Raw genomic sequence first — 25,203 nt, 5'->3', positions numbered from 1 at the left:
AGAACGCCCACATGAAGAATCGTCACCCCATGAGATCCCATCTACAGAATTGTCACCCCCCAGTACGCCGAATATCGGAATAAATACATGTTAGGTTAGGATGAATGAGGGTTATGCTTTGTGTCATCAACTTATAGAACAGAAGAATCGTAAACCCCACATGAAGAATTGTCACCCTAGGATAGCCCACACGAAGAATTGTCACCCTGTCGAAGGCTGGGGTGACGATTCTTCTTCCCCCTTATAAGAGAGGTAACTACCCAATGCATAAAGCTACTCAATACCCATTTCACTCTCATCCATCGCCCATTTGTTTCTCTCTCATCTTAGTTCCTCTTGAATGTAAGATTATATCTGTCCCCTGTTCGAGTCAAAGGCAATACTGCAAAATATAGCACATCCACAGCAGGGCATGGCCACCCTTTCTGCGTCAAATTATCGCCAATGCACAACCACTCCTATCCTGCCTTCTCTTCCCTGCAGCGGATAATTGTAACGGAGGAAAAATGAGAGCTATTCAATGGCATACTACCCATAAAAAAGCAAGAACATAGAATAAAACAGAACGAAGGATTAATGCAAGACCATTCTATTTCTGCAATCTGAACTGGATCTTTAACCAACTCTCCTTCTATATAGGATAAAGCTACTTGTCATTAGTCTGTGGGATTCACCCATGATTTTACTGTTATGATTGTTCTTTCTGCTTCCTTAATTAAAGTACAGCTCATATCAATAAGAGTTCATAGTAAGAATTGAAATAAAGAAACTTGTTTGAAAAATATTAGGAAGTATGGCATTCCACACAGATGTGTGGATTTGTGGGATAAATTGGATGATGCATGTAAACAATTTAACCCTAGATTGGTGGAGGTGGTGCGCGCTGGTGATTCCGGTGGAATACACAGAATTTGACGAGTGGAGTTAGAATCCCACGACCGTAGTTTCAACCTCGTATACTAGCCTACTAGGTAAAAATAGATAAATACACATGCATATACATTTATACAATCACATTCTACAGTGGCATCTTTTGTAGATTTTGCTTTGGCTAGCCTAACGTTGTGGACTTTCTTCTACCTGAAGCCTGTCTCTGTGCTGAGGCCATAAACAAAACAGAAGATTACACCGATACATCACACTCTTCCTGTAGTCGTTGATTGGCTGAAATTACTTTTGTAATTTTTTATATAATATACCCAAACCATGATACAATTTCTTAATATTGTTCAATATCTTGAAAATGTTTCTAGCCAGGAAAATACAAAGTAGGCGGAACTTTTGGAAAAGTAGGCTGGACCACGCGGCATCTAATGCCATCAGATGTCGCGTGGCGTTGATTGGAACAGCCTTCACATGCAGATAAAGCTTCCCGCTTTTGAGATTTAGATAAGATTGGCGCGTCAAGAGATTGTATGCAATATGTCCAAAGTGTGACCGGATCTACTGATAGATATAAGGATTCCTTGACGAGGAAAAGTGAAAAAATATCCCCTTAGTTACATGGTGGTATTTATATTTCGTTCAGGGTCCCTCAAGGCTATCTTGATCATGTACACACGTCACGTTCCAATAACATAATGACTGTAGGGAGTTTGACCGTCGCTTCAATCGCCATGTTCCACGATTTCCCTAAGAGCCAAGTCACACCAAGCTTACGATCTGTTTCCGACCCATCGCCGGCTAGTTGCAGGTAGTCTTTGGAACTCGCTGGCAGTCGGTAATTAGATAGAGCTCAATAGATAGATATATTACGCCACACACTGAATAGTCCCCAATACATAGATTTTCATCTTATCAACCACATTAACTTTTTCCATTTCAATTCTTTGCTTGGGTTTTGTGTCGCCGACCGATCACTTTATTTTGGTCGAAGGTGGTCGGGAAGTGGACGTAAGCTTGGTGTAACGGGTTATAAGGAAGTGTAGAATCATTCACGTTTCATATTTTTGTATAATGATATTTTGTACATTTTGTTTCTTATTTTTGCATATTTGTTTTTTGGATATTGTTTGTATTTAATGTATTGGTATTTTTTAATTGTGATAGTTTGTGATTCGTTTGTAAATGGTCCATTGTCGCCAAATCGAACAATTTCTTTTCTTTTCGAAACTATCGCTCGCACTGTCAACACATCAACAATTGAAAACCGTGTTTGGACGAGTTCCTTTGCTATACTTAGTCAAACATTGTGTATTATTGTAGTTCATCGTCAATGCATCTTATAACCAGTACGATGCTGTTAGTCGATTACACTGTTTATGTGGGTATGGTATATTACTACTTGTAATATATTGAAACGAACACCCCGGTCTCCTTCGAACGGCTACGGACAATGTCGTTCAAATACAACTTCTAGGATTCGCCAAGCCCAGTAGCAACGACAAAGATGCTACGAGTGAACAAAAACGCACGGTCTTCCTTGCTCACTTCTATTAATACAAGGCAAACAAATTGGGTATTCAAATATACATACATACATATACCAAGGCTTTTTCCCCCTTCCAAGGGAGGTAGCCAAAAAGGGAAAGGCATAAAAACACTCCCACCCATTTCATCCCTAAATACACTCCACACCCCTCCCACCCTTCCTCTCATCTGAGCACCTCCTGGATGACGGGTCATCCCTGCACCCTGCCCACCGCCCTGGGTCAGAAGCAGTGTCGCAAGACACAGTACATCCACAGCAAGGCCGCTTCATTTAATCGGCGACCCCCCCTCTGCATATAAGGCGAGGACGGGGAGAAATCCCTTCGGGCTGCGTCAAAATTTACTCACACATACTACCTCACCCCCCCGCCCATTCCTCCTCATGCAGTCACAACATCATCCATATACAACCATTCTCCACTCACCTCTGTCTTCCGTCCTCTCCCTTCCTTCCTCAACAGACATTCCCCTCTTCCCCAAAGCCACCTTCACCCCATCCATCCACCTCATCCTAGGACGTCCCCTCATGTTCACTCCCTCCACATCTGCCTTCCATACCTCTTTTACTAGTCTTTCTTCACTCATTCTTTCCATGTGTCCAAACCATCCTAATATTCTTTCATCAACCCTATCTCCCAAATCCTTTTTCACCCCTGTTCTCCTCCTCACCTCCTCATTTCTCACTCTATCCAGCCTAGTAACCCCCACCATACTTCTCAGACACCTCATCTCAAACACATTCAAACTCCTTCTCTCTTCTTCTCTTATGTTCCACGTTTCTGCCCCATACAGTGCTGTTGGCACAATCACTCCTTCATACAGTCTCCTCTTCGCATCCATTCCCAAATGTCTATTCCTCATTACACTCTTTAAACCACCAAGGCATTTACTCGCTTCTCTCAATCTACATTCTACCTCCACCTTCACTCCACCTTTTCCTGCTACACTTGCACCCAAGTATCTAAAACTATCCACTTCCTCCAGTCGCTCTCCCTTAATGTTCACTTCCAGTCTACTGCCACTTTCACCCCTTGTACATCTCATCACCTTACTTTTACCCACATTTATCTTTAGCTTTCTTCTATCACATACTCTCCCAAACTCTGCCACCAGCTTCCTCAATCCCTCCTCTGACCCTGCCACAAGCGCAGTGTCGTCCGCAAACAACAGCTGGCTCACCTCCCACTTTTCTCCATTTTCTTTAACCATCTCCATTCCCTGACTCACTACCCTAGCATTCACCTCTCGCACCACCCCATCCATGTATAAGTTGAACAGCCAGGGCGACATAACGCATCCTTGACGAAGTCCCACCTTTACTTCAAACCACTCACTCTCTCCATTTCTAATCCTAACACATGCTCTACTACTCTCATAAAAACTCTTGACAGCTCCCAAAAGCTTTCCTCCTATCCCATAAATCTGCATAACCTCCCACAGTGCCTTTCTGTCTACCCTATCATAAGCCTTTTCCAGATCCATAAAAGCCCAAAAAAACATCCTTCCCCTTTCCTATAGCTTTCTCACATATCTGTCTTACCACAAAGATCTGATCTACACAACCTCTACCCGTCCTAAATCCACACTGTTCCTCACCAATTACTCCTTCTGTTCCTCTCCTAATCCTCTCAATTAAGATCCTCCCATAAGCCTTCCCTACTACACTCAACAGGCTAATCCCTCTGAAATTACTACATTCACACTTGTCCCCTTTTCCCTTGTAAAGAGGAACTATACAGGCACTTCTCCAGTCCTCCGGTACTCTACCCTCTCTCCAGCAAACATTAAATAACCTCACCAACCAGTCCACCATCACTGAACCTCCCTTTTTCAGACATTCTGCATGGCATCCATCCAGACCAGGTGCCTTACCTGCTTTCATCATCTTTACAACTGCCTTCACCTCATCCTTCCTTATTTCTCCTCCATTCTCCTCACTCATCACTCTCATTTTCTTCGCATTTCCCACTGCAGCTATCTTTCCTTCCCTATCCTCCTTCACATTCAGCAACTCCCTAAAATATTCTGCCCATCTTCCCCTCACTGCCATCTCTTCCATTATCATCTCTCCATCTGTACCTTTTACCTTTTCTTCCCTACTTGATTCGCCTCCTCTTCCTCTCTTAATTTCTTTCCAAAACATCTTTTTATTACTTTCAAAATTTTCTGTCATACTCCTACCCCATTTCACATCTGCTCTCCTCTTTGCCTCCTTTACCTTTTGCTTTACTTCTCTTTTCTTTTCTTTGTACGTCTCATATGACTCCCCTGTCCTCTTTTTTAACCAATCTGTGAATGCTCGCTTCTTCTCTTCTACAACCTTCTTTGTTTCCTCATCCCACCATTCACTACCCTTTCTTCTATTTCCCCCTGTCCTTCTTGTTCCACACACCATCCTTGCACACTTTAAGACTCCCTCCTTGAACCATCCCCATTCCTCCTCCACACCCATCTCTGCTCTATCCTTTACTCCCTCCCACTCCTCCTTCAGCTTCTTTTCGTACTCCTTCTCCTTTTCCTTTTCATTCAAGGAGTTCACTCTAAGAACCTCCCTACCTTTTGTCCCTTTCCTCCTTCTCCATCTATCCTCCACTCTCAGCTTACCTTCCACCAAAAAATGATCTGATATTCCCCCACCCTCTCCCCTTAGCACATGTACATCCTTAACTCTTCCTATCATAATCCTATTTACCACTACATAATCAATTAGCGCTCTATCTACCACCCTTCCCTCCACCACCCTCTCCCATGTGTACTTATGCTTAACTTTCTTCCGAAACACTGTATTTGCTATCATCAACTCTCTTTCTAGACACATTTCCACCATCCACTCTCCACTACGATTCTTTCCTGGAACTCCACACTTCCCAACCACTCCATCGATTGGACCATTTCCCACCCTAGCATTAAGGTCTCCCAGTACTATTACATTGACATTTCTTCCTAAACCCTCTATGCACTCATTTAAATCTATCCAAAAGGCCTCCCTTTCTTCCATGCTCTTCTCACTGCCAGGCCCATATGCACTTACAAAGACCCACATCTCCTTTCCCAGTTTCACCTTCATCCACATTATCCTTGAGGAAACCTCCTTCCACTCCACTACCTGTTTACCTATCTCCTCACTTACTAGAATAGCCACCCCTTCCCTCCCTCGCCCTCTCTTCACTCCTGATAACCTCCCACTTACACTCACCCTTCCCTTTCAACTTAGTTTCACTCAAAGCCAACACATCCATCTTTCTTCTCACAAACATACTACCTATCTCTTCCCTTTTACTCTCATCTGTACCACATCCACGCACATTAAAAGACCCAAACCTTAGGGTGCTGGCCCGAGGCCCTCCAGCACCCCTTATGCCTTTCCTTTTCTTTTTAGGAATCTGCCCCTTGGGGCTACAGGGAGAAGGATGCCTAGTCCCTCTCCCTGTCCCTTTCTTCTCGCCTCTTACGATCCACATTCACGTAAATATAAAAAGCACAGTGCGACTGTTCTACCTCGTATGCAGGTAACGTAACAAAAGATTATCAATAGTGGGCAAAGGGGTGCAAGAATTCACCGGCTTGAGTCGATGTCTTTAACAGTCTAACGACACAGTTCGGTTAATCTACAAGCACGATCTGACTGTCCCACTGCATTTTGGTTACGAAATCGCCTCTTCTCCACCTTGCCTGTCCGCCTAACTAGATCTGCTAATTGTAAACTACCCGAACTATGTTGCTTACGAGAGGCACTTTTACTTGTTCGTAACAATATATTCACAAAATATTGAAACCCTGCATACGACAGTTTTGGTACTAGTTCATGGGAATTGAATTTATCCTGTCTAGTTGCAATATTTGACAGCTAGGCTTGACATGGCACTTTTACCATAATTCTATGTTCTTTCATGTTTCGTAGATAATAGAATAATTGGTAAGCAAACTCCACATTCAGCTACGTGAGGATTCACTTATAAATGAAGTACATGTGTCATACCATAAAGTCCTCGTTATCCAAAGCGATCGCCTCGTATTCTGTGACCATATTTAAGATGTTTGACCAAAAGTTGATGAAGCCTACTGTTCAATATGTTCCCCATTAACATGAGTTTGTTGAAATTATGAATCATTGTCTACTTTTTGCGATATCAAAAATGGAGTATTTGAATTGTGTGGCTTCATCCGACAGCAAAAATTCCACAAAAAGCCAAAAACAACCTCTAAGTAAGAATTGTTTCACTAAATGTTACATTCGTTCAATCTGGCATGACTTACAAGGCACACAATATCCTTTCATTTCTCCAGTGTTTTTCTAAAATCTCAAAAGGTTCCCCCAATACTTAAAAAATAGTTGATAACAACATATTCCCAAGAATAGGTAGGCGAGTAACTTTTTGCATCAATGATTGGCCGATTCTGGCATGCGTGCCAAAAGTTGCCCACCCCTGCCATGTGCCATGCCATTCCTGCAAAGCACTTTCAGGCTGCAACTTATTTTGCTATGGACTGAAAACTGGGTCTCTGCTTTGTCATTGTAAGCCTTCTGTGGAAATACCAAGTTGTCCCTTCATCATACAAAACTAGATAAACCAGTGTATTTGCTTGAGTATGGCTTTGTATATTTGAAGGCAAATACATTTTGTTACTTAGTGTTTACTGTATTCCTACATACAGTAGTTCTTTTATGGCGACATTTTTGTCAACAAAATCTAATCCAACAGTAGCTAAAGCCAAAAGTTGCATTGTTGTGATGATATTATGGTTAGTATCGGGAGGTTAGGACAGTACCTCTTACAGAGGGATTTGTAGAATGGAATTTAGTGAACCATGCCCTTGGTTCAACTTCGCCGGTGTCAGGGCTCGAACTGCCATCCCCTTGACCTTCACTGCAAGTAATGACACCCTAACCCGCTAGGCCAGCTCCATCTTTGATATATCACCTCAAAGAGTTTAGAATCACAGCTGCATCGACCACCAGAAGTCAATATTATACTTATGAAAGACACCTTAGTAGTGGTAAAGAATAGATTTAAGGAAACAGCAGAAGAAAAAGAAGCTTAATACACCTTAAGAGTGGAGATTTGTCTTGTATAGATGAATGCTATGCAGCTCTGGTTCATAGGGGTACCTCTAAATTGTTTGCATATACAGTGACTAGAGTCAATACTCCAGTATGGAGGAAGAAGAAAAAAAAAGAAAAAAAAAAAAAAAAAAAAAAAAAAAAATTATATATATATATATATAAAAGGAAATAAAACATAACTTATGAATCAACATTTTAATGATTACACAAGATGTACACAGTGCCCTTCAATCATTCATAAACTGCACAGTAGCTATGGCAATATCTTGCATGACTTCGGGCTTCAGCAAATCTTTAATCTGAAAGAAAATTTAACACAAAATTCATTAATAATACATATGTTCTTGTATGACACATCTTTGCACATTTAATGTACAGCAAGTCTATCACACTCACCAGATATTCCTGTTCCAGAGATAGATTATATGCAGCCATAACACTAGTTGGTGATATCATTATGGAGTGAAATGACAGGAGTGTGATACAATTGTGGAGCCTTCCAATTGTAGTCCGAACATCTAACGGTACCTGGTAGAAATAAATGTCAGTGAAATATCAAAGTGCAAGAAAAGCATAAACACTATTAATATACATAACACAGATAGTCATCAACTTATGACCACTTTGGTTGTCATCATTCATACTATCTACCTATCTATATACAGTACCAAAGGATTCTTCCCCATTATAAGGGAGGTGGCCAGCTAAACCATACACTCACTCCCACCCATTTGTTTCCTCCTTATCTTCGCTCCTAGTGGCTGAAAGACCATCCCTGTCTCTTGCTCACTGTTGAGGCCAGAAGCAAGAGAACAAGACACAGCACATCCACAACAGGTCCAGCCACTTCTTTTACATGGTAACCTTCCCTACTCATCCCCTCAAGTGGAAAATAGAAAAGACTGGGAGGAATCCCTTTGGGCTGTCAGAATATCATCCATACACAACCATTCTCCATTCACACCTATCCAATGCCTTCTCCCTTCCCATTGTAAATATTCCCCTCTTGCTCAAAGTCCCTTTCACCTCATTCATCTGCCTCACTTCCAGTTTTAACCTTAAGTTAACTACATCTTCCTCTGCTCTCTTTTTTACTAATCTTTTCTCACTCATTCTTCCCATGTGCCCAAACCATCCCAAAAATCTTTCATCAGCTCTATCTAGCAGTTCCTTCCTTATTTTTCACTATTCTCATAGCTTGTCACCAAATGCAAAAAAAAAAAAAAAAAAAAAAGGAAGTTCATTTGGCATGGTGCAGTAACACATACCTAATCTCTAGGTATGTTAGAAAATTAGAAAATAGAAGACGGGACCCAATGAGCGTTGCTCCTTTCCTGTATACTACAATTAGGCAAATACACAACCATCTCCACCACTGTTTCGTGCACACATCTCATTCACTTACACTAAACACTTAACGATTTCCAACTCTAACATTTAAAATGTTAATAAAGAGAAAGATATCTAATCTGATAGACAAGCCAAAAAAGTTGGGAGGATGATTGGGAGGTAAATCTAGTGATGAGGCAGTGACAGCAGCAACATAGTGGCTGGTAATGGTTCTTGGGCCCTCCCACAAATCTCTCCGGGAAGAAATTTTGAACTGTTTTCTGTTGTATTGGTGGAACAATTTCTATGTCACCAGTTGAATGTAGTAGGAACAGGGGAGCAGCTGCTAGCTGTCAGTTCTCCATGTCTGCACCTTTTCAAGATGCAGCAAATGCAGTTGAAGGTGATACGAGAGATCTTGTGCCCAGTTTAGGCACTAAGTGTCAACCCCTCTGAGATGCATATCCTAATGGAGGTGACAAAAGTTGATACGTACATGATGATGATGATGATATGGTTTAACGTCACAAACTCCCCCCTATCGGAAGGTTAGGACGGTGCCCCTCACAGAGGGCTTTGTAGCATGGAATTTAATGAACTGTGCCCTTGGTTCAACTTCGTTGGTGGCAGGATTCGAACCGCCATCCCCTCGACCTTCACTTCAAGTAATGATGCCCTAACCCGCTCAGCCAGCATAGTTGATGCGTTTTGAAAATGCAGAGCTTTACTTTTCATCTAACAGAATGACTGATTGATCTGTTAACTTTCATATTTCTCCTCCAATATACATACACACACATACCAGGGCTTTTTTCCCCTTACAAGGGAGGTAGCCAAAAAGGAAAAGGCATAAAATCATTCCCACCCATTCCATCACTGAATACACTCCACACCCCTCCATCCTCCCTCTCATTTTAGCATCTCCCAGATGACGGGTCATCCCTGCACCTTGTCCACTGCCCTGGGTCAGAAGCAGTGTCGCAAGACACAGCACATCCACAGCAAGGCTGCTTCATTAAATTGGCGACCCCCCTCTCCGTCCCCCCATGCATAAAAGGAGAAGACGGGGAGAAATCCCTTCAATATACTTTATCAAATTCACTCCTCAACTTATGCAAATCCTACTCTGTCTCCACAAGATGTTATTTGCATATACTACAGTTTACAATCTATTCTTGCCCATTTTTCTCCAAGCTCACTCACCTAGTCACAACTCTCACATTCATTTCTCTCATCCTTCCATCTGTACACAGAACAAGTGACATTATACAAATCTGTTTTAAACCAATGTTCATCTGAAACACTTCACAGGAAATAAAACTCAGATAAAAACATGCAATATATGAACTTAACCATTAAATACAGTTTATTGACTGCTACAACCGCCACACATCACTTATCACACACCAGATGACAACTGTGTACTCTTTCAGGCTACACCACACGCACATTTTATATTTCCAAACTGTTTAGCTCTGGTAGTACAAATACACAATTACAACAAAACTAAGGTAAAGAACTTTTGGCTTGAGCCTGAAAGGATGACAACGAGTGAACAGTTTCCACCATTACTCCTGTATCAAACTGCCGGTGGAGGCCGATCATCACCAACAAGACGGAAAACACAAACAAACTGGACTTACTTCTTCAATGCTGACTGTGTAGTTTGAGGCCAAGTTCTGGTGAGTTATTGGGGTGACAAAGACATATCCATTTGCTCCAAATATGACTCGTGCTCCACAAGGCAAATCATGAATACGCTGTTTATCTTGGACCATCAGTGAAGGAGACACTGCTATCAAAATACCCTGGGAAAGCTGTTGTGGAAAAAATTAAATGTGTTAAAAAAAGAAAGAAAGGAGAAGAAGAAGAAAAAATAAATAAATAAATAAATAGATAAATATTAAAAAATAAATAAATAAATAAAATAATAACAATAATAATACTAATAAATACCAAAAGGACTTTTCTCCCTTTTAACCACTTCATTACAATGATTCCCACATAGGCATCATAGGACAAAAGTGGGTACACGAGGATGCTGGCATCAGCGTCTTGATTATATATTTTTTTTTTGTAGCTGTACATGAGTGACCACTGGATTCTGTGAACTGGTTTGATCATGTTTTCTGTGTTTATTATTACTCAGAGTAAAAGAGAACGAGTAATACAGCAGTGACTTTATAAATAAACATACACACCTATCACAGTTCCACCTTCACCCACATTAACCTTAAAGATACTTCCATATACTCTACCATGGACTTTCCTATCTCATCATTTACCAGCAAAGCTACTCCTTCCCTCCCTCACCACCTCATTACTCCTGACACTCATACATACATACATATACCAAGGCTTTTTCCCCCTTACAAGGGAGGTAGCCACTCTCCCTAACTCAAAACTGTCCCTCCTTTTCAAATTTGTTTCATTTAACCCCTTCCATACGGTGCCGCACACGTAGGCGTCATGAGGAGCAAGTGGATTCGCGACGCTGCCATATCGGCGTCTTGATTATATTTATTGTAGTCGCCCCTGTGTTTTTACATTCTCCCAAATGCGCCCTTAATCCCATTCTCTGTGGTTTTCAAAATTCGCGGGTGAAAGAGAGAACGATCGATATAAGCGGCGACTATATTTTATGATGCGAATATTATTTCGTTACGTCGCACGGCTGGCATTGGCTGCTGCCCGCGAGATTTAAGTCCCGTATTGAAGTGGTTAATGCTAACACATTAATCTTTCTTCTCACAAACATACTGCCTATCTCTTTCCTTTTACTCTCAAATGTACCACAACCAGATACATCTAATGACCCTTACTCAGGTATTGACCACACATTGTCAGGCAGTAGTGATTGCATGGTAGTATGTAACCAATGCTTTAGGACTGTTTTGAGGCACCCCTACTGACTAGAGTCACACATCATTTGTCTACATTGGAGTAAAATCTCTACTCATAAAGGAATGATGCTACTTTTAAACAATAACTATATCTCTTTTATGCTCCTCCATTGAAACTGTCCTTTACCATTTCTACGACTATATATTTTTGTATGGAATTCTACCACTGTAATTCCCAGACGAGTCATGATATTGTTTAACATCACAAACTCCCCCCCATCAGAAGGCTAGGACAGTGCCCCTCACAGAGGACTTTGTAGTGTAGAATTCAATGAACCATACCCTTGGTTCAACTTCACCGGTGGCAGGATTTGAACCGCCATCCCCTTGACCTTTGCCTCAAGTAATGATGCCCTAACCTGCTCAGCCAGCAAGTCATAAAAGGCAATAAAGTGAGATGGAGTGATGGGACTAGGGATCCTGCTGTCTGTATGCTCGCCTTACAAGAAGTCAAAGCTTAAGAGGGTCTGGGAGAACTCCAATTATTTATCTATATACCAAGGGCTTTTTTCCCCCCTTATAAGGGAGGTAGCTAAGTCAAAAAGCATAAACCCACTCCCATCCATTTCATTCCCATCCACCACCCTTTCCTCCCTGTCATCTTAGCTCCTCCCTATCTCCCACCCACTGCCCTGGGTCAAAAGCAATGCAGCAAGACACTGCACATCCACAGCATGGCCGCTTCACTTAATTGGCAACCCCCCTTTCCACCCCCTCCAATTCTAATCAACCCTAAAATTTGGGTCAAAATAAATTAATAAATAAGTAAATACATACCCGGTACATACACCAAAAGCTTTTTCCCCCTTACAAGGGAAGTAGCCAAAAAAAACAAAGGCATAAAAACCACTCTCACCCATAAATGAACAAATAACATAAAATTCTTACATATACCAAAAGGCTCTTCCCACTTTAAAAGGAGCTGAATGAAATAATATCAATGAACAAATCAAGAGACATGCATAATTCCATGATTATTATCTAATATTTTCAATATAAAGAGGATAACAATACCTGACATATAATTAATCAATTAAATATAAAATTCATTACCTTGCCAAATTTATTACTTCTGGCAGCAAGCTTCAACAAGCCCTCATCACTAATCTTCTGAACTTCAACACAAACTATATCTCCTTCAGTCAGAAGAGCTCTCATACCTCTTTCATCTTCAAGACTCTTTCGGCGCTGTAAAAGAGAATAAAAAAACAATTGCATAAGAACCCAAAAGTCTAATCATCTCAAATAATTTTCTCCAGTTAGTGGATCATTCCAATCTCACTGAATCAACCATGGGTAATTGATTGTGGTAGTTCTGTGAAATGAATTGGCCAATATAATACCAATCTTGAAACCAAACAAACTGCCAGAAAACTTCACATCATACAAAACAGTCTCACTACAATCCACAATATCCAAGCTCATGGAAAGGTTGGTTACAACTAGAATTAAATCATATACCAACCTCCCCCAATCAACATGTTTTCAAGGAGGGTCACTCTACCAGCATTTTGCTCACAAACATCACCCACCAGAAAGAACAATTACGGTTGCTGTAGATATAAGCTCATCTTTTTACAAGGTCCCCAGATACATCTATCTATATATGAAGGTGTTTTTCCCTTTTACAAGGGAGGTAGCCAAGTCATTCCTATCCACCACCCTTGTTTCCCTCTCATCTTGGCTCCTCATACAGGAGAGGTCATCCCTGTGTCCCGCCCACTGCCCTGGGTCAGAGGCAATGCAGCATGACACAGCACATATATAGTAAGGTCACTTCACTTAATTTGCAACCCCCCTATCCATCCCCTCATGCAGGAAAAAGAGAAGATGGGGAGAAATCCTTCTGGACTGCATCAAAATATCATTTATACTTAACCACATCCTACTCACCCATGCTCCAGCCCTCCCTTCCTTGCATCACAGTATCATCTATACAGTACGCCGCCATTCTCCACTCACCTCTATCTCCTACCTTCTCCCTTCCTTGCTCAACAGACATTCCCTTCTTGCTCAATGCCCCTTTCACCCCATCCATCCATCTCATCCTCAGCAGTCCCTTCAAATTCTCTCCCTCCATCTCTGCCTTCCACACCTCTTTTACTAATCTTTCTTCACTCATTCTTTCCATGTGTCCAAACCATCCCAATACTCTTTCATGAGCCCTATCTGCCATCTCCTTTTCCCCTCCAGCTCTCCTCTTCATTTCTCACTCTATCCAATCTTGTAACCCCTATCATACTTCTCAGACATTTCATCTCAAACACATTTAAACTTTTCCTTTCTGCCTCTTACTTCTCTTGTGAGGGATTTTTCTGTAGGGCTGATGTTGGGGGGTAAAGTATTGAGTTTGGTGGTGTCTTGATGACTTTGTATGGAGATCTAGATGTGAATGCATTTTTGTTAGGCTGTACCGTGTGGTACTGGTGGTAGACTGCTGTATACATTTGGAGAGTAAGCTGTTGTTGTTGTTTTTTCATACTTAGCTGGTAGTGCTTGTGTGATTTAATGGAGTGGGTGAACATGGTTCAGGGGTTGTATAGAACTATGTACCTATTATTCCCAAATACTCCATTGAGAGAATCTTAGTTTCTCTGTGCTGGTGTCCTATTGGGGTGTTTTTGGTGAATCCTATTATTCCCAATGCTTTATTCTGTATTATTTATAAAGCGTCTATCTTTGTTTTGCTGACTGCTGGGAACCATGCTGTGGAAGTGTAGTCAAGAGGTTCCTATGAATTGTTTGAAGTCACCCCTCTCCTGCCTCTCCCTTCTTTGTTCAACAGACATTCCCCTCTGAAGAACATCATATCATGATCAATTAATCAATCTATTGCAACCATCACACAGAGGACAATTAGCACTTCATCCTACACTGCCAGCACTATCCCAACAACACCATTTCTTTCTATAGTGAATTGTGCTGGTGTATGTTGCCAGTTACTTGGAAGCTGTAGGTCTCTTGTAAGAGACCTGAGGCAATGATATGTAGATGTATACACACCAAACCCCCAACATTCACAGCCTCCAGTGCACCTTTGTTATGCAAATTTTATAATACTGTATATTGCCCATAAGTTGCTTATATGTTTAAGCTCCTCAACACAGGGATGCACTTTATAAATTTCATTTTTACTCTGACTAATCCCTAGCAAATATATTAACCAAGAGGGAGGACCCAAGTGAAGATGGGGCTCATATCTATCTAACCCCCATCAAGTCTCCTTGAATCCCATCATCCGGTATTAGATAGAAGAATTCTATGTAAAACATCACAAACTGTTAGAACCTTAACAATTACTGATATTTTCTGTTGAATAGGGTTTGTGCTTTTATGATTTAGGATATTTTCAAGTGTTAAAATCATTCACTGATATTTCAAGTTTGAGCGTGTGTGTATTTCCTATTGCTGTGTGTATATATATATATATATATGAAAGAGAGAGAGAGAGAGAGAGAAATAGAGAGAGGGGGACAGAGTGAGAGTGGGGGAGACATTATTTTCATGCACGTGTTTACCTGTTCTCCACCTGGGAGCTGTATATTGGCAAGTCTTAACTCAGCGTCCAACCGAGAATTTACATCCACTTTCCAGCGCTTGCTCTGCACCTGCATGATTCTTCCTACGACAGTGTCTCCTACAGCTCCTAAAAAACAAAATATATTTTTTACATTATGCATATGGCAAAGGATAATTGTATTACTGTAACTGGATAGCTTGGTTCCTCTGCACACTCCTTTAGCATTCACCCCAAAACTTGCTTGCTTCAATTGTTTTCTCTTTTCAAATTCTTTATTTTCTTTTTCATGGCCTGTTCTGAATGATTTTATATTGTTAGTTCTGATTTCATAATTTCCACTTATCTTAAAATGCCTCATATCTGCTATAATCTATTCTTTACAACCTTTAGAGTTTCACTGTGTGCTGGTGACATAATTGGAAGTATGTTGGCTTCACTGATGATGATGATATGGTTTAACGTCACAAACTCCCCCCTATTGGGAGGCTAGGACGGTGCCCCTTACAGAGGACTTTGTAGCGTGGAATTTAATGAACCATAATGCCCTTGATTCAACTCCGTCAGTGGCAGGGTTTGAATCTCCATACCTCAACCTTCACCATAAGTAACTACACCCTTACCCATCCAGCCAGCAAGCTTAATTGTGGGTTCAAATCCTACACTTCTCTCCAATTCCTAGCAGCAACTATTACCTACCCCAACAGTCCACAAATACATGGGACACAGGTGATGGCTATGGCCACAGCAACATGCTTCCTGGCATACACATCTAACCTTTGCCTCTATGGCATGATACTGTCCCCAAGAATAGAACCACTGGTTACCATAGGCCTCACATTTATTACTTACATGGTCCTTAAGCCCACACAACAAGGGCCTTATAGTAGCAAGCATGGGCTTTGGAAAACAAAAGAAAACTAATGAGCCAACAAACAGTTCTTGAAAACTACATCTGACTGCTTCCACAACATTGCTCCCAACAATCAAAGATACAAGACAATATACCTTACCAACTATACAAAATAATGCACCGAGAATAATCAGTGAATCAATCTTTTGCTTCTGGTCTATATTGCAGACAACCATGGGCCTTCAGATAACCAGGAACAGCAACTGAGAGTAAGAAATGGATGTACGAAAACCACCCTAATAGAACATCTGCACTCAGAAACCAAAATCCTTCTCACAGAACACATGAATATCATAGGTGTACAGTTCTATGTAAAAGTTGTTAACCCTATTCACCCATCTTACTACATCACACAAACACAACCAATAAGAGAGAGAGAGAGAGAGAGAGAGAGAGAGAGAAAGAGAGAGAGAGATAAAGCACCAGCAACATACTATTCAAACAACCTACCACCTGCATCACACAACACATCCAAAAACACATTCACACTCCAATTACAAAACAAACACTAAAAGAGTGACCTCAAACCTCCTACAACACATTCACATTCCAATCACAAATCAAGCACCACAGTACTGACCACCAGACACTATCCCCCCCCCCCCGATATGGTATTATTTTAGTTGTGCACACCTACATGATATAACATCATAAAATTATATACTAATTTTGTAAATTAAAATATATGAACGCAGTATGCGATTTTCTTGGTGGAAATAAATAACAAAAAAAACCATGTTACAAACATATCTATTAACGAACGAAGCCGCTAGGATACAGTACGGATGCCATGCTGTCATCTGTCCAGTCCAGTCACTGTCAGTTAGACGGTGGTTTTCACTTTGTGGACTGGGTATACTCCAACTACAGGTGACATTAATAAGCGCTGTTACAAAGACAATAGGGCTTCCTAGGACTTTATGAGAGAACACGGGGTTCTGCCGTCATCTGATAATTGCCTGAGGTACAATAATAGTCAGACTGTCAGCCTCTGTGACGACGACAATGACCCAGATAATCTTTAGAATTTCAGGTACCGAATTACTAAATATAGGTTAGGTTACGTAGGTTAACGAGATAAACACCAGGTTAGGTTAGGTTAGAATAGACAAATTTATCATCCTTTCATTTCTTCAACCTCAGCATCTATCAAAACAAACATGGTGTATCATTCAGCTGCTGCGACTTCATTTGTAAGTAAATTGGTTTTAGCAACTTTTTTGTTATTGATTTCCGCCAAGAAAATCGCATATTACGCTGATGTATTATAATTTACAAAATTAATAATTAAATTTCTATTGCTATATTGCATAGGTGTGCACAACTAAAATTTGACCCAAGATATTAGCCCTACTATACCTAAATATCCTTTCCATGAGATGCATGATCCACATAAGCACAATTATATTCAGCTCCCCATCCAGCACAAAGACAATACCAACAGAGAATAAACCTGATCACAGAAACAAACTGCCCGAGATGTAACTATCACAAAGAAGATACCAAACACCTCATCTTACATTGCCCTACCTCTGCCATGCCCAGACAATGTCACAATATTTCCTCGAGTGACTTATGGGCCAATCTTTTGGCTATTGACAGTTACCTGGGAGCCATAGGAGAAACCAAAGGTAATGAATTGATTGATTAATCTACATACATACATATACCAAGGCTTTATTCCCCCTTATAAGGGAAGTAGCCAAAAACAAAGGCATAAAAACCACTCCCATCCATTCCATCCCTAATACACTCCTCTCCCCTCCCTCTTATCTTGGCACCTCCCGGATGACGGGTCATCCCTGCATCTTGTCCACTGCCCTGGGTCAGAAGCAGTGTTGCAAGACACAGCATATACACAGCAAGGCCGCTTCATTAAACCAGCGACCCCCCATCTCCGTCCCCTCATGCAGAAAAGGAGAAGACGGGGAGAAATCCGTTCAGGCTGTGTCAAATTTTTCTCACACATACTACCTCACCCCCCATCCCCCACCCATTCCACCTCATGCATCACAACATCATCCATATACAACCATTCTCCATTCACCCATCTTCTGTCCTCTCATAAGCTTCCCCACTTCTTACTTCCAATCCTCACATGCTTACCTCTTTCCTGCTAATTTCAATTTGGTCCCAATACAATCATAATATCTATTGTAAACCTTAAAATCAGACATCAAAACACTTAATCCCGATAGGGACAGGACCCCATGTGTATAGCTCCTATATATCACAATTAGGTAGAGACAATGAACCACTTTACAGTTTCTATTCTATCCAATTAAAAAAAAAATTCTTTCAATTTACAGAATGCAGGCAGAGCAAATCAGTTAAGATTCCATCAAACCCTTTTACTTTAATGGAGTACTGTACAGATTTTATTGTGGCTACTGTCAATTCTATCTAGCTCATGAAATATAGCAATCAATGGATTAAGCATGAAATTCTTCCATTTCCTCTACATATCAAGAATGATAAAAAAAATACATATCTATATAATACACATAAAAATAAATAAATCTATACATGTACATGCACAAATACACACAAAACAATGGTGTGTGCAAACACCATACATGAATTTAAGAACAAATTAGATGTTGCAAGATACAAAGACGGGTCACCATAAGCACAGCTCCCCTTCCCGTATAATACAACCAGGTAAATGCACATACACACATATACATATATACATCATGATAATAATATGGTTTAATGTCACAAACTACCCCCTACTGGTAGGCTAGGACAGTGACCCTTACAGAGGAATGTAGCTTTGAATTTAATGAACCATGGCCTTGGTTCAACTTTGCCAATGGCAGGGTTCAAACCGCCATCCCCTCAACCTTCACCACAAGTAATGATGCCCTAACCTACTTGGCTAACCAGCTTTCTGGATATATATATATATATATATATATATATATATATATGCAAAGTAGACCACTTGAAAAAAGAAACTAACGAAGCAGAGCGCTTTCGTATATTACATCTTCAGTGCAAAAAGTGTCATGTCATATATATATCTTACCCTGGTAATCCTGGCGCAGTGGTGTTACAGTAATCAGACGGTTGACTCTATTCACAATACCAGCCACTGAAGCAATTTGAATACCATCTTCCAGGTAGGTACCATGGCCTCTGTAAAGAAAAATCTTTCAAAATAAATTGGAAATTTTAAAGATTTTTTTTTTTTTATCAAATTTGCTTGATTATCAAGAATTTTTAACACATGCACTACCACTTGACATGTCATCCTATTTTCCATAGGCAATCATACAGTCTTAACAGAGTAGATGATAATCTCATTAGGACAAAAGTTGCACTAAAATTAGAAAAAAAAACAAAAAAAGGAACAAGAAGTAGTTGAAGCAGAGGATGGATGAGAAAAGAAAGAAAGAAAGAAAAAAAGAGGAGGAGAAAGTGGAGAAAAAGATGAAAGAGAAATAAAGAAAGAAAGAACAAGAAAAAAGATGAAGGCAATGATGATAATACTAAATCAGTTATAACTAAAACTTAATTCCTGTACCTCATAAAACTGGTGTCAGTGGAGATTACATCCCCTGGGGTGACAAGGCGAGAATGCACTCCTCCATGCACTTTCACCATCCCTCTTCGAGGGGGCCTTTCACAAGCAAGTTGAATTTCCATCTTGGAACTGTTCTCTTGAAAGCTGTTATTCTGAAATAGTTTATTCATCTGTTATTTCTTTCTTAGACATTCTGACACTTCCGACTAATATGATCCATCACAAAAAAAAAAAACTAGTAAAACACGAGTTACCATGAATCATATGTAACATCAATTCTATGATATTACTTTAGATCAGGGGTGGGGAATGTCTAGCTTGCAGAATCATTTGGTCAGGCCTGTCATGGCAAGCACGAAGTTGACACAAAAATTCAATAAATCAGGGTTCTAAGGGTCCCTTTTTTTCATGACAATATAAACTGACATGGTAATAACTACATCAAAATGATAATGCATAAACTTTACATTAAGAGTAAGTTATGTGTATGACAAACTAACAAATAAAAGAAGTCAACTATCTTTTAAATTAACGAACAAGTGCAGGCTCAATGCAAAATTAAATAAATATCCTTGGAGTTTTCTTTTCATAATGATAAAAACTAATGTGGTAATAACTGCATCATAAAATTAACATGTAAACTTTATATTCGAGATAAGTTAAGTGTTTGACAAACTAACACTGAGTCAGCTGTCTTTTACATCATAAAATTAACATGTAAACTTTACATTAGAGATAAGTTGTTTAACAAACTAACAATGAGTCAGCTGCCTTTTGAATGAATAATTTTGTAAACATAAGAACATATGAAATTAGGAGACTGCAAGAGACCATAAGACCTACACTAGGCAGTTCCATGTCCATTACCACCTGTCATCCTCATTCATAAAGTTGTCTAACCGTTTCTTAAGGTCGCATATGATGTTGTAAATATCTAAATAGCCCCTGGTTAGAATAAGATTCCCCACTCTTGCTTTAGATGTAAAATCATTAGTGATAATAACAACTGCTGCCTCAAGTCTCACAGACTGGAAACCAACAACCCCACAGTGGTCAGCAACAATCCTCATACTCTCCCATGGATCTCATTGAGAAGAAATTTCACTGTTGTCTGTGTTGCATTAATGTAGAACACTTTCTGTGTTACCAGCTTTTATGTAATAGGACAAGGTGAGCAATTGCCAGTTGTTCTTATGTGAAAAAAATGAAGGAAATACAATTACAGTTACTACAGGTTCTTGGAGCCAGTCCAGAGATTGTCAGCAGCATCAAGCAGCAGGGAAATGGTTCTCTGGTAACCATTTTGCATGACCATCACTAGAAGGAACCCAACACTTATCCATCATTTATTTTTGAGAGAGACAGAGAGAGAGAGAGAGAGAGAGAGAGAGAGAGAGAGAGAGAGAGAGAGAGAGAGAGAGAGAGAGAGAGAGAGAGAGAGAGAGAGAGAGAGAGAGAGAGAGAGAGAGAGAGAGAGAGAGAGACAGAGAGAGAGAGAGAGACAGAGAGAGAGAGAGAGAGAGAGAGAGAGAGAGAGACAGAGAGAGAGAGAGAGAGAGAAATCTTTGCTACATAAAACTGTCTAGTATTAGCTTGCACAGACAATAGCCAGAATAACATCATCTGGAGTTTATCCAAAGTAAAATTGGCATACCTAGAAAAAAAATTTCTGACAGCCAGAATAAAATATTTTGACGATTTGCCTAAACAAATTCATCCAGTGTTGGCTAGAATTCTAGTGCAATGGATGGGAAAACAAATGGCAGAATGATCTGAATAACTATTATAATGATCAAAAACTTAAACAAATTAACCCACCCCCTACCCATGGGGAGTTGGAACGGCTAAAGGAAGAATGCCATCACCAAAGTAGCAATGCAATAATGTTAGCAAACACTTCCCCACAAGTTTTAAAACTGCAATGCCAGAAAACTGGAAAATAACATAATAAGAAAAATCAAATGACATAGATCCCTCCCCCATTTCTTCAGCAAAGATATAGAATAGTCAATAAAGAAATTGAAAAAATACACACAGAAGACCCAGATAAGATTGCAAACATCCATCTAAGACACGTTGGCCCTAGGGCATCAGACCTTGACTGATACTTTCAAACCACTCTTGGTTGTACAACAAAATTCAAAGAATCAGAAAAAGCACCCACACAGTGTCCATATTAAAGACAAAGAAACCATCAGCCCATAATCATGCATACTGATCTCGCTGCTATTCACCATGTCAGAGGGACTGGTTGTAAAGAGGGACCATCACTAATCTGCCATCCTCCCAGAACAAACATGGACTTTAAGGAAGATCACTCCACTATCCAATGCTCAGTTAATCAGTTCTGAATCACAGCTATGATACAGAAAACTGTGCCCTGTAAATCAATGGGAAAAAATACAACCAAGCCTCACTTAACCTAACCTAATCTAAACCTAGGAAGATTAAATTGACAAAATATAAATGAAGACATTAAAGAAATGCAACTAAAAGGGGAAGAATTAGTATAAAAACAACATTTTAAAATACTGAGCCAATACTTGATTACAAAAATGTATGTGAGGAATTACATTGGGAAAAAATGTAAATAATCTTACATGCTTTTTTGTGTTATCCTTGGCAATTGTAATTGTTATTTCAAACTATGTGTTCTTTTCATTATCTGCACTTCATGTATATTGATTCACTGCCAAATAAACTTATTATTATTATTATACCTAGTCATCATGAATTGAAAAATATACATCCACAGGTTTGTATGGAAAACATATTACCTCCCTGCTTTGGCAGAAATGTGGATATAGAGACGAGTATTAAGAGTACCATGGACAGCGAAGAAAACAAATGAAGAAGTATTGAGAGAAATGGAGACAGATAGGGAATTGATGACAACAATAAGGAAAAGACAGTTGCGATTCTTAGGACATATAATGAGGAGGGAAGGGTTGGAAGAGGTGGTGATGACGGGAATGGTGGAGGGAAGGAGAGCAAGAGGAAAGCAGAGGGAGAAGTATATGGACGGGCTGATGAGGGCGACGGGAAAACAACTCAAACCAGCACAGATGTTACAAGTAACTAGGGACCGTGAACGGTGGCGCTCCATGGTTGCCGAAGTCCGAGAGGATATGGCACAACGGTAAGGTAAGGCTTTGGGATAGAGAGGGCTGCTCAGGACTTTGGTATAGAGCAGATCATGCAACAATTTAGTACTGAGAAGAAACTTCATAGAAAAAACAGATATTTCAAAATCAAAGAGAGAAAAAAGGGACAATGTGTTTTTGTGTACTATGGTATTTATACCACATTTTGTCACTGGGGTGTCTATTACTAGATTATATTTTTTCATTAAATGTTATTTCATTAAGAAAAACAAATATATTTGTTATAAATAACATCCCTGAAAGTACAGATGTAATCCAATACAAACTTATTTCATGCAGGTGCAAGAATGTATCCACCACCTAGATCAAGGTTGGTAAATAACAGTAGCAAACTTCTTCCTCCGTTAAACTGGTCAGGTTAATTTCATGTCGACTAGATAGGATTTGGTTAAGTTCCAATAGGTTGGATTAGGCTGAGTACTGTACAATATAAATACCAGTCCAAGTTGCTATAGTCTGAGATTGGGTTTGGATAGGTTAGATTGATATTAAACTTGGATTAATAATCTAATTCATTTTCTTAACAAAACTGCAAGGGAATTAATCAAAATATGATCATTTATTTCCACTGCCCATGTTTATATTTCATCATCTATATTTAATGTGGAATGATTAATATGATATTGGTCATTCCCTAACTATAATGTCTTGATGACCTGGAAATAACACGAACCTATCACTGGCACTAGAAATAAAGGTTAAGGTTGAAAAAAAGATAAAACAATGAACTAGGATAAAGATTTATATCACAAAGTCACTTCCCAATCTATAACAAACTACAGATAAATGTTACCCAATTCAATTTCCTAAATAAGGCTACTGACATCTGAAACGGCAGTTTGTTGGTAAAATTCCAGAATCACACCACAAATATTTAACATGAAATTTACACTGTCCAACAGCTCATAACCAAATATAACCTAACCTATTGTAATCATTCCATTGAAAATATAATCTTTGTAATGCAAAAAAGGAAATATATTAAAAATGTGTGGCTTCCTGTCTTTTGTCATCATTGTGTATTGGGGTGGGAAGTTCACCATAATGTATCTCCACCCAAAAATTGAATAGATTATTGACAATTTCAATGTGCAATGAAATATATACTCAATGTGAGGAAAGTGAATCCAAGGTTCTGAGAACAAGACATAATACAGGAAAGACATAGCATGTGGATGATGTGCAGCAAGCTATACAAACCCTAGATATTTTGAGATATTCCATACCTTATCAGATAAATGGAGGCAATATTTTGTATGATTTTGTACTGAATAAGTATACTTGTCAAAGCTTATTCAGTCTTATGATAGAAATAGAGTTTCTTCTAGGGACATCTTCCTTTCTTTATACAGTGTCTTGCGATTTGTTTTCGCTGTCACTTTTTGAATATAAATAATAATACACTCTAATTCAATTTGATTTACGTCCCACTTTCATTTATCAATGATGTTACTGTTTTGATGGTAAAATATTTCTGATTTTTTTAACTATATTAATATTTCCTCACAAATAAAAATTATCATGTATTAATTTTGGTAAATTATAATGAGTCTCTCGCTGTCGCATTGTAAACAATGTACCACGTGTTAGAAGACACCTAACAACAGCTTGACAGTATGAACATAAATGGAGAACAAATCTAGCATTCGCTGTACAATGTTTCGTTTGTTGTACAGTCCATCAAATACTGTATAAGCTTTATTATCAAATAGTGTTTACCCTGCCAAAACACGCCAGGTTTGGCTTTTCTGGCGGGTTATAGCAGAAAATTCGCTATATATTGCGCCACGGCAAAGCTGCCTTGCTACTAGACGTGGCGCTTTCTTACATATAAAATAAAAACTAAGAAATACATACCACAACCTAACCACGTGATGAGTCTTAATGTTTTAGAAATCACACCTTAAACTTAAATAGGGCACGGCGCCAATGCGTGGCCTATTTGTCTCTAGAAACTTTGGTTGGCGTATTTCTGCAGACTCGTAAATTGCCAAATCCTACGTTTTGGCGTATTTTCCAATCAAATAGAATAGGATTGAATTTTGAAAAATGTCATGTTTTCCAACATGTAATAATGTGCTAATATTCTTTCGCGATAAACTGTCGATTAAAGCTAATTTGAAATAGGGAAACGACAGCGATATTCTTGTCTAGTTTGTTGTTTATATTTTCTCATAATATATTTTAAGATTATTGAGTAATAATTTTTGTCTATTGGTGTAGTATACATTAAACATTTGATGGTGATGGGAAGTCCATATAATAAGGATGATATTGAATTTTGATTCATTTATACTTTACAAAGACTGTCATGACATCATCAAAACTGTGCCATCAAGAAATATTTGGAGAA

General features: G+C 39.4%; 1 protein-coding gene across 6 annotated transcripts; it reads right to left on the bottom strand.

Annotated features, from left to right (window-relative positions):
• Positions 1-7,675: 7,675 nt before the first annotated feature.
• Positions 7,676-24,850, bottom strand: Rrp4 (exosome complex component Rrp4). 6 transcript variants are annotated; one of them, XM_076200633.1, is made up of 9 exons: positions 24,077-24,426; positions 22,287-22,375; positions 19,687-19,838; positions 19,189-19,298; positions 15,246-15,373; positions 12,781-12,915; positions 10,468-10,641; positions 7,892-8,023; positions 7,676-7,794 (listed from the first exon to the last, which is right to left on the bottom strand). In XM_076200633.1, the coding sequence occupies exons 3-9, from the start codon at positions 19,806-19,808 to the stop codon at positions 7,723-7,725; spliced, it is 873 nt and encodes a 290-aa protein (XP_076056748.1). In that variant the 5' UTR covers positions 19,809-19,838; positions 22,287-22,375; positions 24,077-24,426; the 3' UTR covers positions 7,676-7,722. The 6 variants fall into 6 exon arrangements, with proteins under 6 accessions (XP_076056748.1, XP_076056749.1, XP_076056750.1 ...); XM_076200634.1 differs by lacking the exon at positions 22,287-22,375 and adding an exon at positions 20,910-21,003; XM_076200635.1 differs by lacking the exons at positions 22,287-22,375; positions 24,077-24,426 and adding an exon at positions 24,708-24,850.
• Between the last annotated feature and the right edge of the window lie 353 nt (positions 24,851-25,203).

Source organism: Oratosquilla oratoria, chromosome 17 (assembly GCF_046742065.1).
Source record: "Oratosquilla oratoria isolate Oo_2021 chromosome 17, ASM4674206v1, whole genome shotgun sequence".
Taxonomy (NCBI): Eukaryota; Metazoa; Arthropoda; class Malacostraca; order Stomatopoda; family Squillidae; genus Oratosquilla; species Oratosquilla oratoria.
The sequence above is the reverse complement of the archived record's forward strand: the minus strand, read 5'-3'. Positions and strand labels throughout refer to the sequence as shown.

Bases quoted from the DNA above. Each gene is read 5' to 3' on its own strand.
- Rrp4 (XM_076200631.1), bottom strand. The intron at 15,374-19,188 runs GTAAGATATATA...TTTGTTTTTTAG, and splicing joins ACTGCGCCAGGATTACCAGG to GAGCTGTAGGAGACACTGTC. The intron at 8,024-10,467 runs GTAAGTCCAGTT...TATTTCTACCAG, and splicing joins ACACAGTCAGCATTGAAGAA to GTACCGTTAGATGTTCGGAC.